Source organism: Talpa occidentalis, unplaced genomic scaffold (genome assembly GCF_014898055.3).
Source record: "Talpa occidentalis isolate TD23 unplaced genomic scaffold, MPIMG_talOcc4v2.1 talOcc4.17, whole genome shotgun sequence".
Classification (NCBI taxonomy): domain Eukaryota; kingdom Metazoa; phylum Chordata; class Mammalia; order Eulipotyphla; family Talpidae; genus Talpa; species Talpa occidentalis.
This window is the reverse complement of record NW_023601754.1, coordinates 52162855-52181274: the sequence shown is the minus strand read 5'-3', so window position 1 is coordinate 52181274 and position 18420 is coordinate 52162855. Positions and strand designations below refer to the sequence as shown.

The 18420-nt window shown below is 65.8% G+C and overlaps 1 protein-coding gene across 1 annotated transcript; it reads right to left on the bottom strand.

The window, feature by feature from the left end:
* Positions 1 to 586: 586 nt before the first annotated feature.
* On the bottom strand, positions 587 to 11599 carry TSPAN32 (tetraspanin 32). The gene is made up of 9 exons (XM_054697544.1): positions 11534 to 11599; positions 11046 to 11160; positions 10279 to 10376; positions 7458 to 7532; positions 5396 to 5497; positions 4928 to 5014; positions 4245 to 4328; positions 3859 to 3950; positions 587 to 1010 (listed from the first exon to the last, which is right to left on the bottom strand). Exons 1-9 carry the CDS (start codon positions 11597 to 11599, stop codon positions 587 to 589), a joined length of 1143 nt encoding a protein of 380 aa, XP_054553519.1.
* Positions 11600 to 18420: the final 6821 nt, after the last annotated feature.

The following is an 18420-nucleotide window of genomic DNA, read 5'->3' as shown; positions in this document are numbered from 1 at the left end:
CTGCAAATGCTGGGCGCACAGGCGAACGCGGGGGGCGCCCTGCTTCTCCGCGCCGGCCGCAGGGAGAGAAGACGCGGGGAGAAGCACACGGGACAGACGCCCTCGGGCTCTAGGAAGGGCGGCCGTTCTGGGCCCCGTCCTGGGGCTGGCGTGGCTGCGGGCTCTGGCCGAGACTGCCAGTCGCCCCATGCAGCTCCTCAGGGGGCAGGAACACAGACGCGTGCCGGGAGGAGCTTTTAATGAAGCCGCCCCGAACGGCGTGCTGCAGGGGCCACACGCGCTTCCGTCGTCTGCTGCGAAGGGCCGCCCTGCCGAGCCCCGGCCCGAGGAGGCGCTGCGAGGGCTGCGAGGGCCTTTCTTCCCCTTTCATGGAATCTGCCAGGGAACCAAGCGTTTGTTCTCTGGTCTCTCTTTATCACGGGGTCTTCGGTCACCGAGGCGAACCCGGCCCTGTGGGTTTCAGGCGCTGAGTCCCCCCCAGGACGACGTGAAGCTTCTCTGGGCGCCTGTGGAATCCTTGGTGCTCGGCTAATGCCTAATCAGGCATCGTTTGGTGATAAGCGCCCGTGTCGCGTGGTCAGGCTCTTTAACATCTTTTATGCTTTCCACGGACTTCCCCAAATCCAATTCTAAACGGAGACTTGACGTAGAGACGCTTTCCAGGAACTCTGGAAATCCCCAGGAGGCCCGTCCTCCCTCCTCGCGGAGAGGCCGGAGCAGGCCAGGCCTCCGGGCGCTGGCGCGGGCAGTCTGGCGCCCGCGGTGTGCGGCTGCGTGTTCCGAGGCGGCGAGAGCTCCCGAGCATGCTCTGGCCGGCAAGTTCCTTCAGATCCCGCTGCCCGGTCTCCCCCGCCGCCAGCGCGAGCCAGGCCGAGTCCCGGCCCGGCCCCCGGGCCGCCTGTCCTCGGCAGACGCTGTCGCTCGTGGCGGTGTCGTCCGCGGGCGCCCGGAGGCGGCCTGGCCGGGGCCTCGGCACGTGCTGCCGGGTGCGGGTTTGTCCCTCAACCGGGCTGGGTAAGAAGGTCCAGACCCGGGAAAACTGGATTCGAGAAGCCAGGGACGCGGATCAAGACCCCGGACGTGGCCGGGCGCGCCGCGGGGAGAGCCGGTTTACGGCGTTGTGTCCGAGGCGGTCATGCGCTCGCGTGCCTCCGTTCTCCAGGGTTCACAAACACCCCCCTTTCCTTTCCTTTCCAAGCCAGGACCCGCCACGCTTTGGTAAATTAAACCTCGCGTGGGCCGAAAGGAAAGGTTATCTGCTCCCTCGAGGGGGGAGTGTTCGTTTTCCCTCCCCGCGACGGGTTCACTCCCGTGACTTCAGGAGGCGTCTGTCTCCGCACAGCAGACGCCACGGAGGCGCCCCACGCACACGCGCACCCCGCGGGCTTGCCCGGAGTGCCGTGTCGGTGGGCACATCGCGCCGACGTGGCCGTAAGGAGGAAGCCTGACTTGATGGAACGACCGTGAAGAAACCGGCCGAGACCTGCTCACGGGCTCTCAAGCGCCCCACCCCGCTCTCCAGGTTGCCGAGCGCGGCAGGTGGCAGCGGGGCTCGATCTCGGGGCGCCGCTGCGCAGGAGGGGCGGCGGGGTGGGCTCGGGACCTGGGCCGTGGCTGCTGCGTCGGGAGCTCCCCCGCCGAGGAGGGCGTCTGCTGGGGACCGGGTTGCTGTGGCCGCCCCTGCTTGCCGGTTGCCAAGAAGAGCTAGGGCGTCGGGGGCGCCATGGGGGTCGGACGCAGCCCAGCGGGTGGCGGGGGGGAGCAGGCAGCACGTACAGGGACGCTGGGCAAGGAGAACCCCGGGGTTCTGGGCAGCTGAGCGTCCCCACCCAGTGTTCAGTGCTGACCTCCAGGCACAAGGACGGGGGCAGGCCCAGGGGTGAGGCTCCGCGGCCAGTGAGAGCAGGACCTGGGCTTCTGGCTCTGCCCTGACAGCTGGGGGCAGGGGGCTTGGGGGAGGGCTGGGGGCGTTGTGGGGGCCGGGGGAGGGCAGTGGGGGCGGGGGGCCAGGGGGCTGGGAAACTGCCGTAACTGAGGAGACAGGGTGGATGCAGGGCTCGAGTGATCTCAGCCTTGCAGAGGGCGATGAGGGCCCCTGTGGAGAGGGGGCCCTGGGGTGTCTCGGTGCTGGGCAGTGCCCCCAGCTGCCGTGGCGTGGCCGGCCCTGCTGGGGACGCCGGCCGGGCAGCCGGGTGAGGCCGGACGGGGCGGCGTCCAGGCGTGTCCTGTGTGCTCCCCGGGCAGCACGAAGGGCGTGGAGCCCAGCGGAGAATCAGGCGCCAGAAGCGGGCGCCACGGGGAGCCGCAGGAGGGGTCTCAGCCCGCCCCCATGCCGCACGGCACCCCCGTGGGCCCATCTGGTGCCGGGAGACCCTGGTTGCGGGCTGACTGTGGCGGTGGCACCGGTGGGCGAGGGGCGGCTCCTACGTGGGTTTGGAGGCGGGTCCTCCTGCCTCCAGGGCCGTCCAGGCTGGGGCCGCTCGGGAGGGGGTCTGCGTGGCGGGCGCCCCGTGGCAGCAGGCGGGCAGTCTCCCCCCGCGACCCGTGGGGGCCGTGGCTCCTGTGCCAGGGGACCCGGGGCACGAGGAGGGCCGCCTGCACCAGCCCCCTGGCTCGGGGACCCTGGCCGCGGCGCCCGCAGTGGACACGCCATGAGCTCAGAGGCGCGTGTGCAGCGTGAGCACGTGTGTGAGCCTCGGGCGTGTTACTGCAAGGCTGCACTGGCCGCGGGGTCACTGTCAGGCGTCCAGCATGGGGGGTTCTTGCTTTAGAGGAGCCCCTCTGTGGGACTTGAGGGGGCAGCCAACCCCCCTTGGAAGTGGAAAGGGGCCCCTGACCTTCCCTTCTCCTTTGTCGGCCCCTGGGGGCCGGGGCTGGATCTTGAGCAGAGGACCCCGCGGGGCAGAGAGACTCCCCAGAGCAGGACTCCAGGGGTCACGGTGACCCCAGGGCAGGGCCCGGGGAAAGGAACAGAGTGGCCCAGAGCATGGCCACCGTCACATCACTGCCCCCAGCACAGCCTGGACCCCGCCCGCGGCCTGCGAGCCAGGCCCTTCTCCAGAGCCTGCGGGGCTGGGGCGGGGGACAGGCCGCCCGGACGTCACCTTGAGGCACCCTCCGCGGCAGCCCGCAGGCTACTCAGCTGCCCTCTGCCCGGCCTGTCCCCCTGGACACCCTCCGGCTGCTTACACAGGCCTGTTGATCTGGGGGCCTCCGTCCCACCCCACCCCCGTAGAGGGACCAGCTCTCGCCCCCTTAAGGACAGCCCATGGGTGGACAGGCCGCGGGGCGAGCCTGCGCGGGGCTGGACAGTCGTGCCGCAGATCTGCTTCCGTCGGGCCTCGCAGCCCGCTGGGCGTCCGCAGGAGCTGGGCTGCGGCCGGCACTCGCGGGTTCTGGGGAGCAGAGTGGGCTGAGGCAATTCTTGTGCAAGGGGTCAGGCAGGGTGCCCGGCAAGGAGGGCCCAGATGGCCAGGACAGAGGTGGGCAGACGGGGTGGCAGGCAAGCAGGGCCGGGAGTGCCAGTGGGCAGGCTGGCTCTGGGCCCTCCTTGTTCCCTAAACGTGGGAGCCCTGGGGGTCCCTAAGATCAAAAGTCTGGCCTGGGGCTATAGTTTTGGGGCGCAGGAGCTGCCCTCTGGGGTGTCAGTGGCATCATGAGGTCAGGTCTTGGCAGGGATTGGGGAAAGCAGGGTCCCGTGTTGGCCTCAGAAGAGGGTATGTGGGGTCGGGCCATTCTCCAGGCCCTGCTTCCACAGGCTGGGCTCCCCAGAGGCCGGCAAGGGCTGACCGCTGGCTTCCCCCCAACTCAGGGCTGCGGGACCCATGGGGAGAGGGTGGAGGGGCAGGTGGGGCCTACCTTGATTTCAGGGTGTATTTGCCTTTGCGGTCCAAGCTGTAGCCCGCGCGGATGGCGAACCAGAGGAAGGAACTGAGCAGCATGGCGTAAACCTAGGGGTGCGGGAGCTGAGCTGAGTGGGGTACACCTGGGGGGCAGGGGCTGAGCAGGGGGGATGCAGGGAGGAGGGGTGTGTGTGTGGCTGAGCAGAATGGGATGTGCCGGGGGGGGGCAGGGGCTGAGCAGAGGGGGTGCACGGAGGGTGGGGGCCAAGCAGAGTGGGGTGCATGGGGGGGAGGGGCTGAGTCGAGAAGGGAGGGGCTCCTCCCTGTTCCCCCGCAGACCAGCAGCCTTGGCGCCCACCCGCCCTTCCATGTGGGGGTGGCGGGTCCGGATGGGTGCAGTACCGTGCAGGCCAGGCCTAAGGTGGTCAGCGCGGAGGCGATGGTCGCGTGGGTCCTCAGGAAGCCCCGGATGCGTGACAGGCAGCCCTGGAGAAGTCGGCGCATGTCCCCTCCTAGCCGGCGGGAGCGGCTCCGCCCAGGGCTGCCAGCAGCGCCTGCGCCCTCGCGCCAGGCATGACCCCCAGAGCCGGGGAGAGCTTGGCGCGAGGGCACAGGCCTGAGGCCCAGGGGTGCCTTCCTCTAGGTGTTCCCTGCGCTGTCTGGGGTAGAGACATGAGGCCACCCCGACTTCTCGCCCCTTGCGTGCTGCTGACCCCCCCAGCACTCTAGCAGGGGCCTTCGGGGCCAGCTCTGCGCCCCCTTGCTGGGCCCAGGGCCGTCTGTGCCCTCCTGGGGATAGGATGGGCCTGTTCCTGGAGGCCGGGTGGGACTGGGTGGGGACTGAGGGGTGGCAGGGGAGGGGCTTCCAGAGGCCTCTTGCCTGCCCTGCCCCCGCCCCCTTAGGGGTGCTGGACTCTGCGGGGCGGCTGCCCACCTCCCCGCCCCAGACCCAGAGCTGCCCGCCCGCCTGCCACCCCACCCCTGTGCTTCTGGCCCTGGGCCTGTGCTGAGCCCCCAGGCCTGGAAGCGCCTGAGGGGGCGCAGGGCCCGGCCCACATCAGGGTCATGCTCGCCAGTCCCCTCACCTGCCGCGCCGCCTCTGGGCCCTGGCACAGGTGGGCGTCCGCGCTCCCCAGGAGGCCGAAGGGCGAGCTCTTCCCGCAGCACAGGAACTGCAGTGACAGCGGACACAGCTCGTCCCGGGCCCAGCGGCCTGGCCGAGGCGCAAAGACGCCCAGTGACCGGAGCGACACTGCTGCCCCCCATGCCACCCTGGGCTTTCCTGTCAAAGCGGCTTCACCACATGGCCCTGACCGCCCAGGAGGGCCCCACCTAACCTGGCTGCCGCCATCCGACCCGCTTTGCCCTGTGTGGGCAGGGTTTCTGGGTGCACAGTGGCAGCCTGTCTGGGCAGGGGGGACGCTCGCCCCCGCAGAGGGCGTCAGTGGCCTGTCGTTTGCTCCCCTGCCCGGCGCCTGGACCAGCTCTGCTGACTCTGGGGCCTGTGCCCGAGTGGGGAGGCCGACAGCCGAGCCACCGGCGGGGCCGCTCACCGTGTCCTGGACGGCCACCAGCTCCCGGCTCGGGGCTGCGGGCGAGCGCCTCAGGGCCCGGTCGTACAGCAGGTCGTAGGCATCCAGGGCAGCGTCTTCCACCTGAGGGCGGCCGGCGGGGGCTGGGGGCGGGGCTGCACTGGAACCCGTGGGGTTCCCCGAGGCGGGTCCCACCCCGGAGCTGAGTGCCCCAGTAGGTCCCCCGCCTCCTCCCAGGAGAGCTCCCTGGGGGCCTGGTCTCAGGAGATCCCCCCAGACCTCAACTGTGGGCCTCTCCCCCAGAAGGCTGGCTGATGCCACACCCCTGCCCCCGGCCCGGGGTAAGTCAGAGCCCAGCTTGCCTGCCCCGCCTGGCTCCTGCACGCGTGGGGGTCGGGGCCTGGGGGGTCCCCTGCTTCTGTTGACCGGGAGCCCGGGGCAGACCAGGCTGGGCGGTTATACTCTGGTGGTCTCCAGGGCCGCCCAGCACAGCACGCTCCCGAAGTGTGGCAGCTGGCTCCAGGCAAGGCCCTGGTCGGGGCACTCGTGCCCAGGGAGGGCTCTGGACAGAGGCGCTCCCCAGGCAGACCGTGGCGAGGAGGCGGCCAGCCCCGTCCTCACGCCACACCCCAACATCACCCAGGCCTCGCTGTCTCTGTCCTTGTAAGCACCCCGTCCTTTGTTTACACAGCACCCCCGAGACCAAATGCCCTCCCTGGACCAAGCTACTCCTTCAAAGACCAACTGGAACATCTCCCCTTCCAAGAAGGCTTCCCAGACTGCCACGGGGCCCCGGGGCTCCTGTCAGGTCCAGTGTCCACCTCGAGACCCTGAGCCCTCCCTGCTGGGCTGTGCCCCCGAGGGCTGGGGTATACCAGAGGACTCAGGCTGGCTCTGCCCCTCACGCTGCCTTCTGGGAAGGAAGGTGGCGGTCCTGCCGCCCGGAGGACTCGGGTGAACAGGCAGCAGGACCCTCGCAGGCAGCCCTGTTGCAGCCCCAGTCCCGCCTCCAGCACTAAGGGGCTGCATGGCCCTGATCCGGGCTCCCTGCCTACTCTTAAGTCCCCCCAGAGCTCCTGGGGGTGACCCCAAGAGGAGGATTCAGAGCCAAGGACTTAGGGTTCCTGGGCTGCTGACCCCTCTTTCTGCCTGAACTCACCCTGCCCTGCCCACGTGGTCGGCTCCGCCTCCTGGCTGTGCCCAGGCCTGCTGCCAGCCCCCAGGACCACCGGGCAGGGCCCAGCCGTGAGAACAGGCAGACCCCAGAGCCGCCTGCGCCTCACCCGCACATGAATTATTCAGGGACCAGCTCGTTCCTGGCGGATGTGGCTGCGGGCCAGCGGGCACAGAGCTGTGGGCGCGCGCTTGGGCTGTGGTCAGTAATGAGTAGCCCTGGGGCTGTGCTGGCCGCAGCCCAGCCCTGCCAAGGCCGAGCGGCCCCAGGGACTGGCAGCCGGGTCCGGAGTGGCGGGCGGTGGGGCGCCCTCCGTGCTGGGCCTGGCCATGGGAGGAGCCGCTGGCCCTGTGCTCAGGCTCCCACGGGGGCTGGCCCTGTCTGACCCTTGCCTGGGGTGTCTCGGGGGCCCCTCGGGCAGGTGCCGGGGAGCAATGGGGGTGAGTGGGTCTGGGCGGGCGCCGGGCTCCTGACACCACCCCCCAGAGGAGAGGGCTTGGGCTGGCCGGCAGGGGCTGTTCGGCTCCAGGCCAAGGGGTTTGCCTGCCTGCGTCAGGGCGGGGCTGGGCCTGCCCCCTGCTCAGAGGCTCAGACCTGCTGCCCACAGGGGCCTGGGCAGCTCAGGCCCCGTCTACTCGGGGAGGGCGTGTGGGCAGGGCGCAGGCGGCCCCACTAAGCTGGAGCACAAGCTATTGGGGCGGGGGTGCAGCTGCCTGCAGGGGAGCCAGACGGGCAGACCCCAGCCCAGGCCCTGCGCTGTGACCCCGACCTGGAGGGCCCCTGTGTGGCAGAAGGGCCAGGAGTCCAGACGCGTCTGCCTGACTGTCCCCAGGCCCCAGCCTGCCCCAGCCCTGGGAGGGCGCAGGGCGGGGGTGGAGGCGGGCGGGGGTGGAGGCGGGGCGTGCTCACCGGCATGGGGGTCTGGAACCGCCAGAAGGCCACGAGCACCAGGGCGCAGAACACCAGCGCGAAGCACAGGAAGCCCTGTGGGGGCGGGCGGGTCACTCCAGGCGCTGCCCCTGGCCGATGCCCCCCTGACCTGGTGGCCTGGTGACCGGCCCGCAGGGGCCACCTGCCTGTCCTGGGCGGGGCAGCCATCCTGCGGTGGGGGTGACAGGGCACATGCCCCCTGGGGCTGCTTCCGGAGGCCACTGACCCCGGGAGGGCCAGGCAGAGCCTTCCCGGAGCCTGGGCTGACACTGCCCCCTTGGGCGCTCCAGGCCGGGGGAGGCTCCAGGTGCTGACCTCCCACCAGGGCCGGCCCTTCCAGGGGCGGAGGCTAGGGCCAGAGGGCAGGGCCAGCAGCTGGGGGCTGCCGGGGGGCACAGCCTGCCTTCTCTCACGCTGTGCGCCCCTGCCCCTCTCTTCCCATTGCCCTGAACCCCAATTAGGAGAAGAGAGGCGTCCCTGGTGGGGTCATTTCTCCACCTCCCCACTGGGCCTTCCTCTCAGCCAGGGACCCTATGCTCTGAGCCCCCCTGCAGAAGCCAGAGAACACCCCCAATGCGCAGACACCCCCGGGCTGGGCAGGGCAGAAGGAGCTCCAGAGGGCCTGAGCCGGCCCCTGGGGACGGTGCCCACCCAGAGGCGCTGGCACCCAGGTCTGGCCCGCCAGGCTGCCCTCCAGGAGCTCTGGCCCCTCCTGGCCCTGCCCAGGCCCCGCCCCGGCTCCTGAGGGCCCCACGGCCCGGGCTGGCGTGCCCCCTGGCGACCCACGGCCCGGAAGGCCGTTCTCCCGACACGTGCCCACAGAAGGGGCGCGGGCAGGCCGGCCGCTGGGCAGACACGCGCTGGGCAGGGTGGGAGAAGCCGTCCTGGGCCTCTGCCCACGCTGGGCAAGGCCGCTCCCAGCACCAAACTGGGTGTGGGCACCAGGGCCTGGGGCCTGCCGGGTCCCTCCTGCTGCCCAGGGTGTGCGGGCCTCCGAGGTGCCCCCGCCCCAGGGCTGCCTCCCCCTCTGGACACCATCTCCCCGGCGGCCGCCTGGGCTGCGGGCTGCGGGCCGCTCAGGACCAGCATTTTCCAGAAACCACCCCTCACGCCAGAGGAGCCCGAGTCCCTCCCGGGGGCTGCCCGGGTGCCCGGGCTTCTGGGCGCGCTGCCCGCCCTGCCCGTTCCCGCTCCCCTGCCCGTTCCGCTCCCCACTCAGAATAAAGCAGAAACAAGCCCGAGCGGCCCCGCCGGCCGCGCCAGGCTGCCCGCAGCTCCCCGGCGCCCGCGGGGGCAGCGAGGGCGCGGCTGGCGGCGCTGGGCAGCCCGGCCTCCCCGGCCCGCGGCCCGACACGCAGCGCGCAGGCTCGCGAGGCGCTTGCACGCGCAGCAAGCACGCCCAGGCGCCCGCTGGCACGTGAGGCGCGCACGACACGCGCAGGCACACGGCGCCCGGGCACACACACGGGTGCACGCACCTGCACACGCGCGCACGCGCTCACAACACACGCTCACACACGCGCGCTCGCACGGAGCTCCGGGCCCGGGTCCCGGAGCCCCACGTCCCGCTGGGCCCACGCCCCAGCCTCCGCCGCCGCCGGGGCGCCCGGGGTGCGGAAGGCGGTCAGCACCGGGGCTCCCGGGTGGACGCCCCGCCCGCGAACAGCTCCTGACCCCGTCCGGCCCGGGACAGGCTGGAGGCCCAGGCGTCCCCGACCGCGGCCCCCCGGCCAGGGTGCTGAGCTGCCGAGGCGACCCCAAGAAGAACCCGTGGCAGCGCGGAAAGCTGGGGGGCACACGTGGGCCCGCGCCCTCCTGCGCCCCGCGCCCCGCCTGCGCCCCGCGCCCCCTGGCGGCGGCTCCGCGCTCCGCGCCCCGCCCCCAGGCCGCTGGGGCCCCTCCCGGGCGCCCCTGGAGGGAGACCCCCCCCGCCCCGCGGGACGCCCCCCTGCCCAGCCGAGCCAAGACCGCAGGCGGGGCCGCCGCCCCAGGGCCTGGCCCACTAGGTCCCCACGCCCCGGAGGGTCCTCGCAGCCCCGGGGGGTCCCCACACCCCGGAGGGTCCTCGCAGCTGGGGGGGGTCCCCACGCCCCGGAGGGTCCTCGCAGCCCCGGGGGATCCCCACGCCCCGGAGGGTCCTCGCAGCTCGGGGGGGTCCCCACGCCCCGGAGGGTCCTCGCAGCCCCGGGGGATCCCCACGCCCCGGAGGGTCCTCACAGCTCCGGGGGTCCCCACGCCCCGGAGGGTCCTCGCAGCCCCGGGGGATCCCCACGCCCCGGAGGGTCCTCGCAGCTCCGGGGGGTACCCACGCCCCGGAGGGTCCTCGCAGCCCCGGGGGGGTCCCCATGCCCTGAGGGTCCTCGCAGCCCCGGCGATGGCTGGAAACAGGCGCTCGCGCAGCCCCACTCCCGAGGCCGGGCGGGGGGGCGGGCGGCTGGGGTGCGGGAGGGTCCGCTCAAACCTGGGGCCGGGTCCGCACGGGGAGCCCCGAAGCCGGGGGCAGGCGGGGCGGGGCTGGGGTGGCGCTGCCCAGGCGAGGGCCGGCCTGGCGCGAGCGGTGTGCCGGCCACGCCTTGGGGCCCACTCGCCTGCGGCCGCCCAGACCACAGCTGCCCGGGACTTTGGGGGCCACCGCCCGCCGTGTCTTCATGACAGGAAAGGGGGACGCGCCCCCGAGCCCCCACGCCCCCCACAGCAGCAGACCCGGCAGCCCCTGCCTCTGCAGCAGCTCGGCCGGGAGGCGCTGCCCACCCACACCCCTGCAGGAGCCACGGGGACCCCACGGGCCTGGAGAACTCACCCCCGCCATGAGGCCCGCGGCCTCCCTCACCGTGGCGGCGGCGCTCAGGAGGGCCCCCAGAATCAGGAGCCCCGCCAGCCCGGTGCCCAAGGAGACGGCTGGGGGAGAGAGAAGAGTTAGGGGTGCCGGACAGGGGGCCCCTGCGTGGGGGCCGGTTCTGAAACCCAACCCCGAGGTGGCCGCAGGGGCGCCGGGGCCCAGGGCCCCACCCCTTCCTGCACTGCTCAGAGGGACCCGGGGAGGGGGTGCCCGGCCCCCCTGCAGCTCTGCCTCCTGCCCGCACTATCTCTGGGGCCAGGACCCCACCCCCGGAACGGCGGTGAGAGGGGCCGTAATCTTATCGGGCCAGGCCGGCTCCGGCTTCCCCTCCAGCCGCCGAGGCGGGCCTGCAGGCTTTGGGGAATAGCGTGGGGGGCTGGGAGGCCCAGGGGAGCACCCACCCCTCCGAGCTGAGCTGCTCCTGCCCTCCTTGTTCCCGTGCTCTCCCCTGAGGGCAGCCGAGCGCCCTGCGTCCCCAGAGCTGCTCAGACCTGTCTGGGGCGCCCTCTCTGTGGGTCCCTCCAGCAGCAGCCCGCAGGCTCACCCGTCCTCAGCCCCTGCGGGTGGGGCCCAGGTGGAGCAAGGCACTGCCCAGGCGCCCGTGGAGCGGCCCCTCTCGCCAGCCCGCCCCCTCCCAGCCCCGGGGCCCCTTCCCCGGCCCCCAGGGCCCCCTCCTTCCTGCCCGCAGGGCCCCCTCCCCGACAGCGGTCCTGCAGAAGCCCACTCACCCCAGAAGTGCGCTGGCCCGTGGGGTGCCCTCTCCCAGGCTGCGCGGCTGATGACGGCAAAGTGGGCCCCAAAGTAGGTGAGGGCTGCCACGGCGGCCACAGAGAGGCCCAGCACCTAGGAAGCAGGCCAGGTGGGCGGCTGGACACACAGATCCGTGGGCATTCCCCAACCCCGCTCAGGCAGCTGGCCCAAGCCCCCCGACTGCGGGTCACTCTGCAGAGTAGGGGCCCCCAGCTCCCTGCAGCCTCCCATGTGTGCCCCCAGCTCCCTGCCAGCCCCCTCCCGCACTGCCCGCTCTCCCCAGGCCCTGGCTGCCCGGCAGAATGGACACTGCCCGCAGGACATCCTGCCCAGAGGGCCACCAGTCACTCCACCGGGGCCCAGCGCATGGCCACAGGAGCAGGGGTGTCAGTGGGGCGGGGTGTGTGGCAGGGGTCAGGGGGCATGGACCACAGTGCCGGGGCCTGGCCCCCCACCTGCCTCTTACCAGGACAAAGAAGCTGGTGACCAGCATCTGGCACTTGGCGACCCTGACTCTGCGCCGAGGCCCCATGGCGGCCTGTGTGCTCCTCGCCCTGTGGTTTCCAGGGGGCGGGGGCTCCCCCTCAGCTGCAGGGGAGCCGCCCCAGAGTCGGTCTGTAGTGGGGCTGGGTGCCCCGGAAGAGGCGGCAGGAAGGGGTGGGGCAGCCGGGCCAGCCCCTGCCACCCGGTGGCCCCTGGAGGGGACGGTAGGAGGAGTGGCTGGGCCGGGGGGCGGGCGCCCTGTGGGGTCTCAGGCCGGGGAGTGGGGGAGCAGAGGGCCCCGGGAGCGTGCGGGGCTCACTCCTCCCAGGAGGCCGGGACAACCGTCCTGAGGGTCGTTCACCAGCAAACACCCCTGGAAGGGCCTGGCGAAGCAGCCTGGGGTCTGAGGCCTCGGGGGCAGGCGGGTCTGCGCGGAGCTGGGCTGGGGGGCGGCGTGGGGGGAGGAGGGCCGTGGGGCCGGGTCGCCTCACCTCTTGTCAGGCGGGTCCTCTCAAGACCTCTGCGGGGCGGGACCCCTGCAGCACGGGGGTGGCCCCAGAAGCCAGGGGACGGGGCTCCGGGGCTGGCCTGTCCCGAGGGCCGGGCGCGCGCGGCCAGGCTGCCGCCTGTTTCCAGGAGGGCCGTGCGCCTGGGTGTGCTCGCGTGTGGGCACCCGCACCTGTGTGTGCACCTGCGCACCGCCCCCGCCCCCGCCCCCCGGCCCTGCCACCCCTGCCCCTGTGGCCTGTCCACCTGCCCCTCCCACCTGCCCCCGCCCCCCCCGTGTGCCCCCCCAGTCTCCACCACTTGCTCCCTGCACTCCCCGCAGTGTTTCTTCTCTCAGCTCTACTTGCCTCCCTGCCTCTGCCTGTTTTCTGTCTGCTGCCTCAGTTTACCCGGACGGTTACCCCGGGGACCCAGGCGGCGGGTGCAGGCCTCCAGCAGGCCCTTCTGGCTGGGAGGTTGCTGCCCTGGGCCAGAAGGTGGCAGCCTCCACCCTCCCAACGGCCTTCGGAGGGAGGCCTGCCCCGGCCGCTCTTCCTCCTCGGCGGGCGAGGCGCAGGCAGCCTGCCCTGACCCGGGCCCTCCCGCCCAGGAGGCGCCCCTGCAGCCCCGGGGGAGGCCGTGCCAGCCGCACCTCTGCAGGGCTGGCTGCGAGGGCTGACGGGCCCGAGTCCGGCCTCCCGCCCTCTGTCCGGATCTGAACTGTCCCCAGCGGCCCAGAGGTCGCAGCCCGTCGCGGCTCAGGGACACTCACGAGCCGAGGGGAAGCGCAGCCTCGGGCGTCTCTCTCACGGCCGGGTCCACTTCGATGCTTTGATTTCCGAGTGGACGTCCTCTGTCACGAGATGGAGACCTCGGCGGCCAGTGATTTTTCGGAAGTTTCCTGAACTGCCAGTTATTGCCCCCCCCCACCTCCCTCGTACCCCGGGCCCTTCCTGCAGCCCCACGCCCTCCGCCCCAGGCCCCTCGCTGCCCATCGGCACCCCGAGCTGATTTCGCACCGCTGCAGCAGGTGCCGCATGAAGGCCCCGCGCCCGTCCCCGCCGGCCCGGCCGCTCATGAGCCCTCGGACCCCTGCCACTTGGCTGCGCGCAGCAGCACCCCGTCGCCCCCCGGCCGAGCAGCGTCCGCGGCATGGACGGGCCCGTCTGCTCAGAGCGCCACGTCCGGCTGCGGAGAGGACGCTGCAGGGCTGCTGGCCGCTGGACAGCAGAGTCTCGGGGGCGGCTCCGTGAGCCTGGGCGGCGGGTCCCGCGGTGCGCCCGTTTCCAGCTGTTCACATTCAGTCACACCCCGCGGCGCGGCCTCGGCTCGGCTCCGCGTCCCCTCCACGGGCCTCTCGGGCGTGGGGCGCCTTCCCGTGGCCCGAGCTGCCTCTCCCTGTCGGGAGGAGGCTGGGCGCCGTCGGGGTGCTGCCCGTCTCCCAGTGTCCGCCCGGTGACCCGCTTCAGGCCCACTGCCCGTTTACTCACCGCGCGGTTCGCTCGTTACCCCTGAGTGGGGCACGCGTGTGCCTCTCGGCGATGCCCGTGTGGGCCGCCCGGCGTGTGGCTCCCTTCTCCCTCTCATGGGGCGACTGAGGTGGCCTTTGCCTGCGTAAGAGCTTTCGGACTTGAGGTCATTCCACTTTGCTTTTTTGCTTTTCTATCCCTTTCCATGGGGTCAAATCTCCAAAATTGTCTTTACCGTCGATGTCGCCGGGGTTTTCTTCCACACACTTGATTGTTGTGGATCTTATAGCTGAGGCTTTGATGTTTCGAATTGATTTTCACGCTTGGAGGGAGAGAGCGGGCCACGTTCATTCCTTGACGAATGGCCATCCCGTTCCCCGGCTTCATTTCTTGAGGAGACTCTCTTCTCCCCTGCCGTGGCTCCTTTACCACGAATTAAACTTGACATAGACACGAATGTATCCCTGGGCGCTCCATTCCGTTCCGTCGGCCCAGGCGTCTGGCTTTATCCCAGCGCCGCCTTGTTTTCGTGACTGCTGCCTCTGGCAGAGTTTCAAGCCAGCAGCACGAGGCCTCTGTTCCCCTCCTCCGTTCCCCGGGATTGCGTTAGCTGGTTAAAGGCTTTCTGGTTTCATATACATTTTAATATTTTTATTCTATTTCTTTGAAGAATTTTGTTGGCACTTTAATGGGAGTTGTGTTAAGTTTACGTGTTGCTTTGGCAGATGATCATTCCGACTCCTGCGCCTCCTCTCCGGGAGAATGGACGCCTCGCCACGTCGCCATGTCACCATTTCCTAGGGTGGCTTTCGCTGTGGAAGTCCCGCAGCTCCTCGGGGATGCAGTTATGAACGGAATTCTTTTCTTTCTTTCTCATTCATCAGTTGGCTATAAAAACCAACAGATTTTTGTGTGTTAGGTGTTGCCACTTGATTTATTCATTGTTTCTAGTAGCTCTTTGGTGGCGTCTACGGTTTCTATATATAGTGTCACATTTTCTGCAAATAATATGGTTTCACTTCTTCTTCCCAATCTGGATTCCTTTTATTTCCTGTTGTTGTCTGATCGCTCTGGCTAAAACCGCTAATACAAAATTAAACAGAAGTGGTGACAGTGGGCACCCTTGTCTCCTTCCTGACCTTAGAGGGAAACGTTCAGTTTTTCACCCCCCCGTATGACACCGGCTGTCGATCTGTGCTCTATGTCTTTTATTGTGTCGAGGTAGGCTCCTTTTATTCCCACCTTCTTCTTCTTCTTTTTTTTTTTTTTTTTTGTAAATATTAAATGGATGGTGAATCTTGTCAAATACTTTCTCTGCATCTATTGATGTTCTCATATGTCTTTTGTCTTCTTGCTTGTTGATGGAATCTATTACATTAATTGATTGACGTGTGTTAAACAATCCTCGCATCCCTGGGATAAATCCCACTTGATTATAATGAATAGTCCTTGTAATGTGTTGTTGAGTTGGATTTGCTAGTGTTTTGTGGAAGATTTCCATGTCAACATTCATCGGGGATGTTGTTCTGTAGAGCTCTTTTTTTGTGCTGTATTCATCTGGTTTTGTTAGGGTAATGTTGGCCGAGTAAATGTATTAGGGACCATTCCCTCTTCTTGGACCTTTAGAAACAATTTGAGCAAGACTGGCATAAGTTCGTCCTTGAAGATTTGATAGAATTTGCTTGTAAAGTCATCTGATCCTGGGCTTTCGTTTTGAGATTTTTTTTTAACATTTATTTATTTATTTATGCAAGCACTGGGCACAGTCAGAAGCGCGGGAGGGTGAGAGGATTCACCAGAGCCAGAGCGGGGAGCAGAGCAGGCAGACTGACGAAGTACACTGCTGAGGGGAGCAGTGGGCGGCAGGAGAGGTCTGCGCGCCATGTGGGACCCTCGCCAGTGGCCGGGGATCGAATCGGCGCTGCAGAGGCTGTGGGCAGCTTCGCAGCCCAGTGCTCAACCGCTGCGCCCCCGGGGAGGCCCTTGAGGAGATTTTTGATTACTGTTTTAATTTCCCTGATTGTGATAAATTTATTCAACTTTTGTTCTTTCCTGGTTTAGTCTTGCTAAGCTAGAAAATTGCCAATTCTTCAAGGCTATCAAATAGCATGTGGTTGTTCATAGCAAGCTCTTCTAACCCTTTGCATGTATGTACTGTGGTGATTTCTCCACTTTCATTTCTGATTCTGTGTAATAATTCCATCTCTCCTCTTTTCTTTGCTAGCTTGCTTAGAGGTTTGTCTGCTTTTGTTTATCTTTTCAAAGAACCAGCTCTTCGTTTCATTGATTTTTTTTGGTATAACCTTTTTGATCTCTCATTTGTTTCTGCTCTTGTATTTTTAGATTTCCTTCCTTCTGCTATCATTGGGTCTAGTTTGTTCCTCTTTTCCAAGTTGCATTAGGTATAAGACCTGTACACATGAAAAGCGAATTCTATGGTATATGAATGATATCTCAACAAAGCTGACCAGCTGGGGATCCTGACATTAGTGGGACAGGACTGTGGTGACCTCCGTGGAGAATACGAGACTCAAGTGAGGACCCTGCCCCTTGCCACTGGAGCAGACAGAGCCCAGCCCGCCCTTGGTAGACAGACAGCAAGCCATCCCCGTCACCAGACACCCATGTGCTCCCCGTCAGCATGAGTGCGAGTGCTCCACTGGTGCTCAGCACGGACACCCCCGCGGCCAGGCTGGAAGCAGGGCAGCCAGCTCTCAATGGAATGAACTAGAAAGAGGGGCTTGCCCCATCTGATACGAAGCTAGATGAAGCTGGTAATAAAAACTGCAGGCCGCAAGGGGTCCCAGCAGAACAGGCTAAAGACAGGGAGGAGGGGAGCTCACAGATGGACTCTGTCTCCATTCACGCCAGGTGAACAGCGGGAAGGGAAAAGCCATCACATGAAAAGATCCACTGACTTTACTGGCAAAAATGATGATCCCTCCAACCCAACCCGAAACTCCCCAAGTTTTCACAGGTAAATGTATCCATGAAGGAATGAAAGTAAAATTATATGAGTAATAACAGGTTTCAAACATCAGTTTGCCACGTTCTCCAGAAACAAGCGCCCCTGGGATTTTCTTTGGGAGGGTGCTGCCTCCATACTTTAGCTTGGCGGAAACGGACGTCCTGCTCCTGCGTGTCCAGCCGCCGCCTCCCCGGTGACGCCTGCTGGTTCTCACCGGGCCTCACAGCCCTTCTTGCGTTTGTGGAGCCTCGCTAATGCCACAGCTGAGCCCCGTCGTTTCGGTTGCTCTGGATGTGTCTATGTAAAATTAATTTTATTTCATGCTTGACTGTGTGCGAGAACTTACCGGTTATGCCCTCTAGGCCTGAGCTTTTCGTCGTAGGAAGGTTTTTAGCTACTTCAATTTGCTGACGGGGTGGGCTCTTCTGGTTCCTTCCTCTTGTGTGAGTTTTGGTCCATCCTGTCTTTCAAAGATGTGTCTGTTTCACCTCAGCTGACCGCATCACGTTGCCCCAATCACTCTGCTATTGAGCCTCTGCGGACCTGCAGACCCGGCACCCCTCACGCAGTGGGGAGAGCAGTGCTTCTCCCCGGGGGGCTGGCGCCCCCCCATCTCTGTGGTTCCCACCTCACTCTGCCCTGATGCTTGTGTTTGTGTTTCTTCTACTCATGTTGGGGAAAGTCTGCTATTCTTTTTCTAGTTTCTAGGAAGCTGGCGCTAGTGATTTGCAAGATTTATGCTAATAGGATGCAAGAATAACTAGCACCTGAGCGGTAAAAGTTGTAAGTTCTAATAGGTCCTGAGTCCTTTGAATTTTCCACCAAGTGCTGGGGTATTGTGTCTCCCCTTATTTTTGGCTTCAAAGTGGTTTCTACTTTCTCTCTTGATTGATTCTTTGAACATGGATTGTTTAAATCTATTTTCCAATTTCCAAATATTTGGAGACTTTTCAAGTGTCTTTCTTTTATTAGGATAATTTACTTCCATTATGGACAGAGAATATAATTTGCGTAACTCAATTTCATTTACACTTTTCAAGGCTTGTGAACTGTATGGTTTAATTTGGTAGCGGGCTCACATGTATTTGGAAATAATATATTTTGCTGATTAGGGTGGAATTTCTGATCAATGTCAAATTAATCGATGTCAATTTCCGATCGATGTCAAGTGGGTTAATAATTTTACTTACCTTTTCTGTATCATTGCTGTCCACACGTCTGCCATCCTGAAGTCTCCGCTATAGCTGAGCATCTGTGTACTTCTCTGCAGATCTAGGCGCTCTTGCTTTATGCATTAACACTTAGGATAGTCGTCTTCTCTCAGCTGACCTCTTAATTGTTACAAAAGGACCTTCTTTATCCCGATCTTCTTTACTCCAAAACCTACTTTTTCTGACACTAAAATAGCCACTCCAGTTTTCTTTCATCTGCCCCGTTTTATTGAGATACAATGACATAACATTGTGTAGGTTTAAGGTCTACACCGTGATGGGTTAACACCCATATTGCAAAATGATTCTCAAGGTACAGCTGGTTTCCACATCTGTCAGCTCAACACAGCCACCTCTTTGCAGAGGGGGTCCCACAGCTCTCTGAGACTTTCAGCTACATAGGGTGACACTGCTAAGTCTGTCACCGTGTTGTCTATCCATCCACAAGAGTCCAGCACTTATTCTTCACCTTAAACTGAATCCTACCCACCCCACCCCACCCCAGCTCCCTGCAATCACCATTCAGCTCTGCTTCTGTGAGCTGGGCTTTATTTAAGATTCCACTTATGGGGCCTCCCCGGTGGCACAGCAGTTGAGCGCTGGGCTGTGAAGCTGCCGCAGCCTCTGCAGCGCCAGTTCATTCCCCGGTCATGGGGCGAGGGTCCCACATGGCGCGCAGACCTCTCCTGCCGCACCCACTGCTCCCCTCAGCAGTGTACTGTGTCAGTCTGCCTGT

What these genes read in the sequence shown, in the direction of transcription:
- TSPAN32 (XM_054697544.1), bottom strand. Translation starts at nt 11,599, where the DNA reads ATGGGGCCTCGGCGCAGAGTCAGGGTCGCCAAGTGCCAGATGCTGGTC. An exon ending in TGGTGGCCGTCCAGGACACG is followed by an intron (nt 5,015 to 5,395) that starts GTGAGCGGCCCC and finishes CTGTCACTGCAG; the next exon opens with TTCCTGTGCTGCGGGAAGAG. An exon ending in CCTTAGGCCTGGCCTGCACG is followed by an intron (nt 3,951 to 4,244) that starts GTACTGCACCCA and finishes CCGCACCCCTAG; the next exon opens with GTTTACGCCATGCTGCTCAG.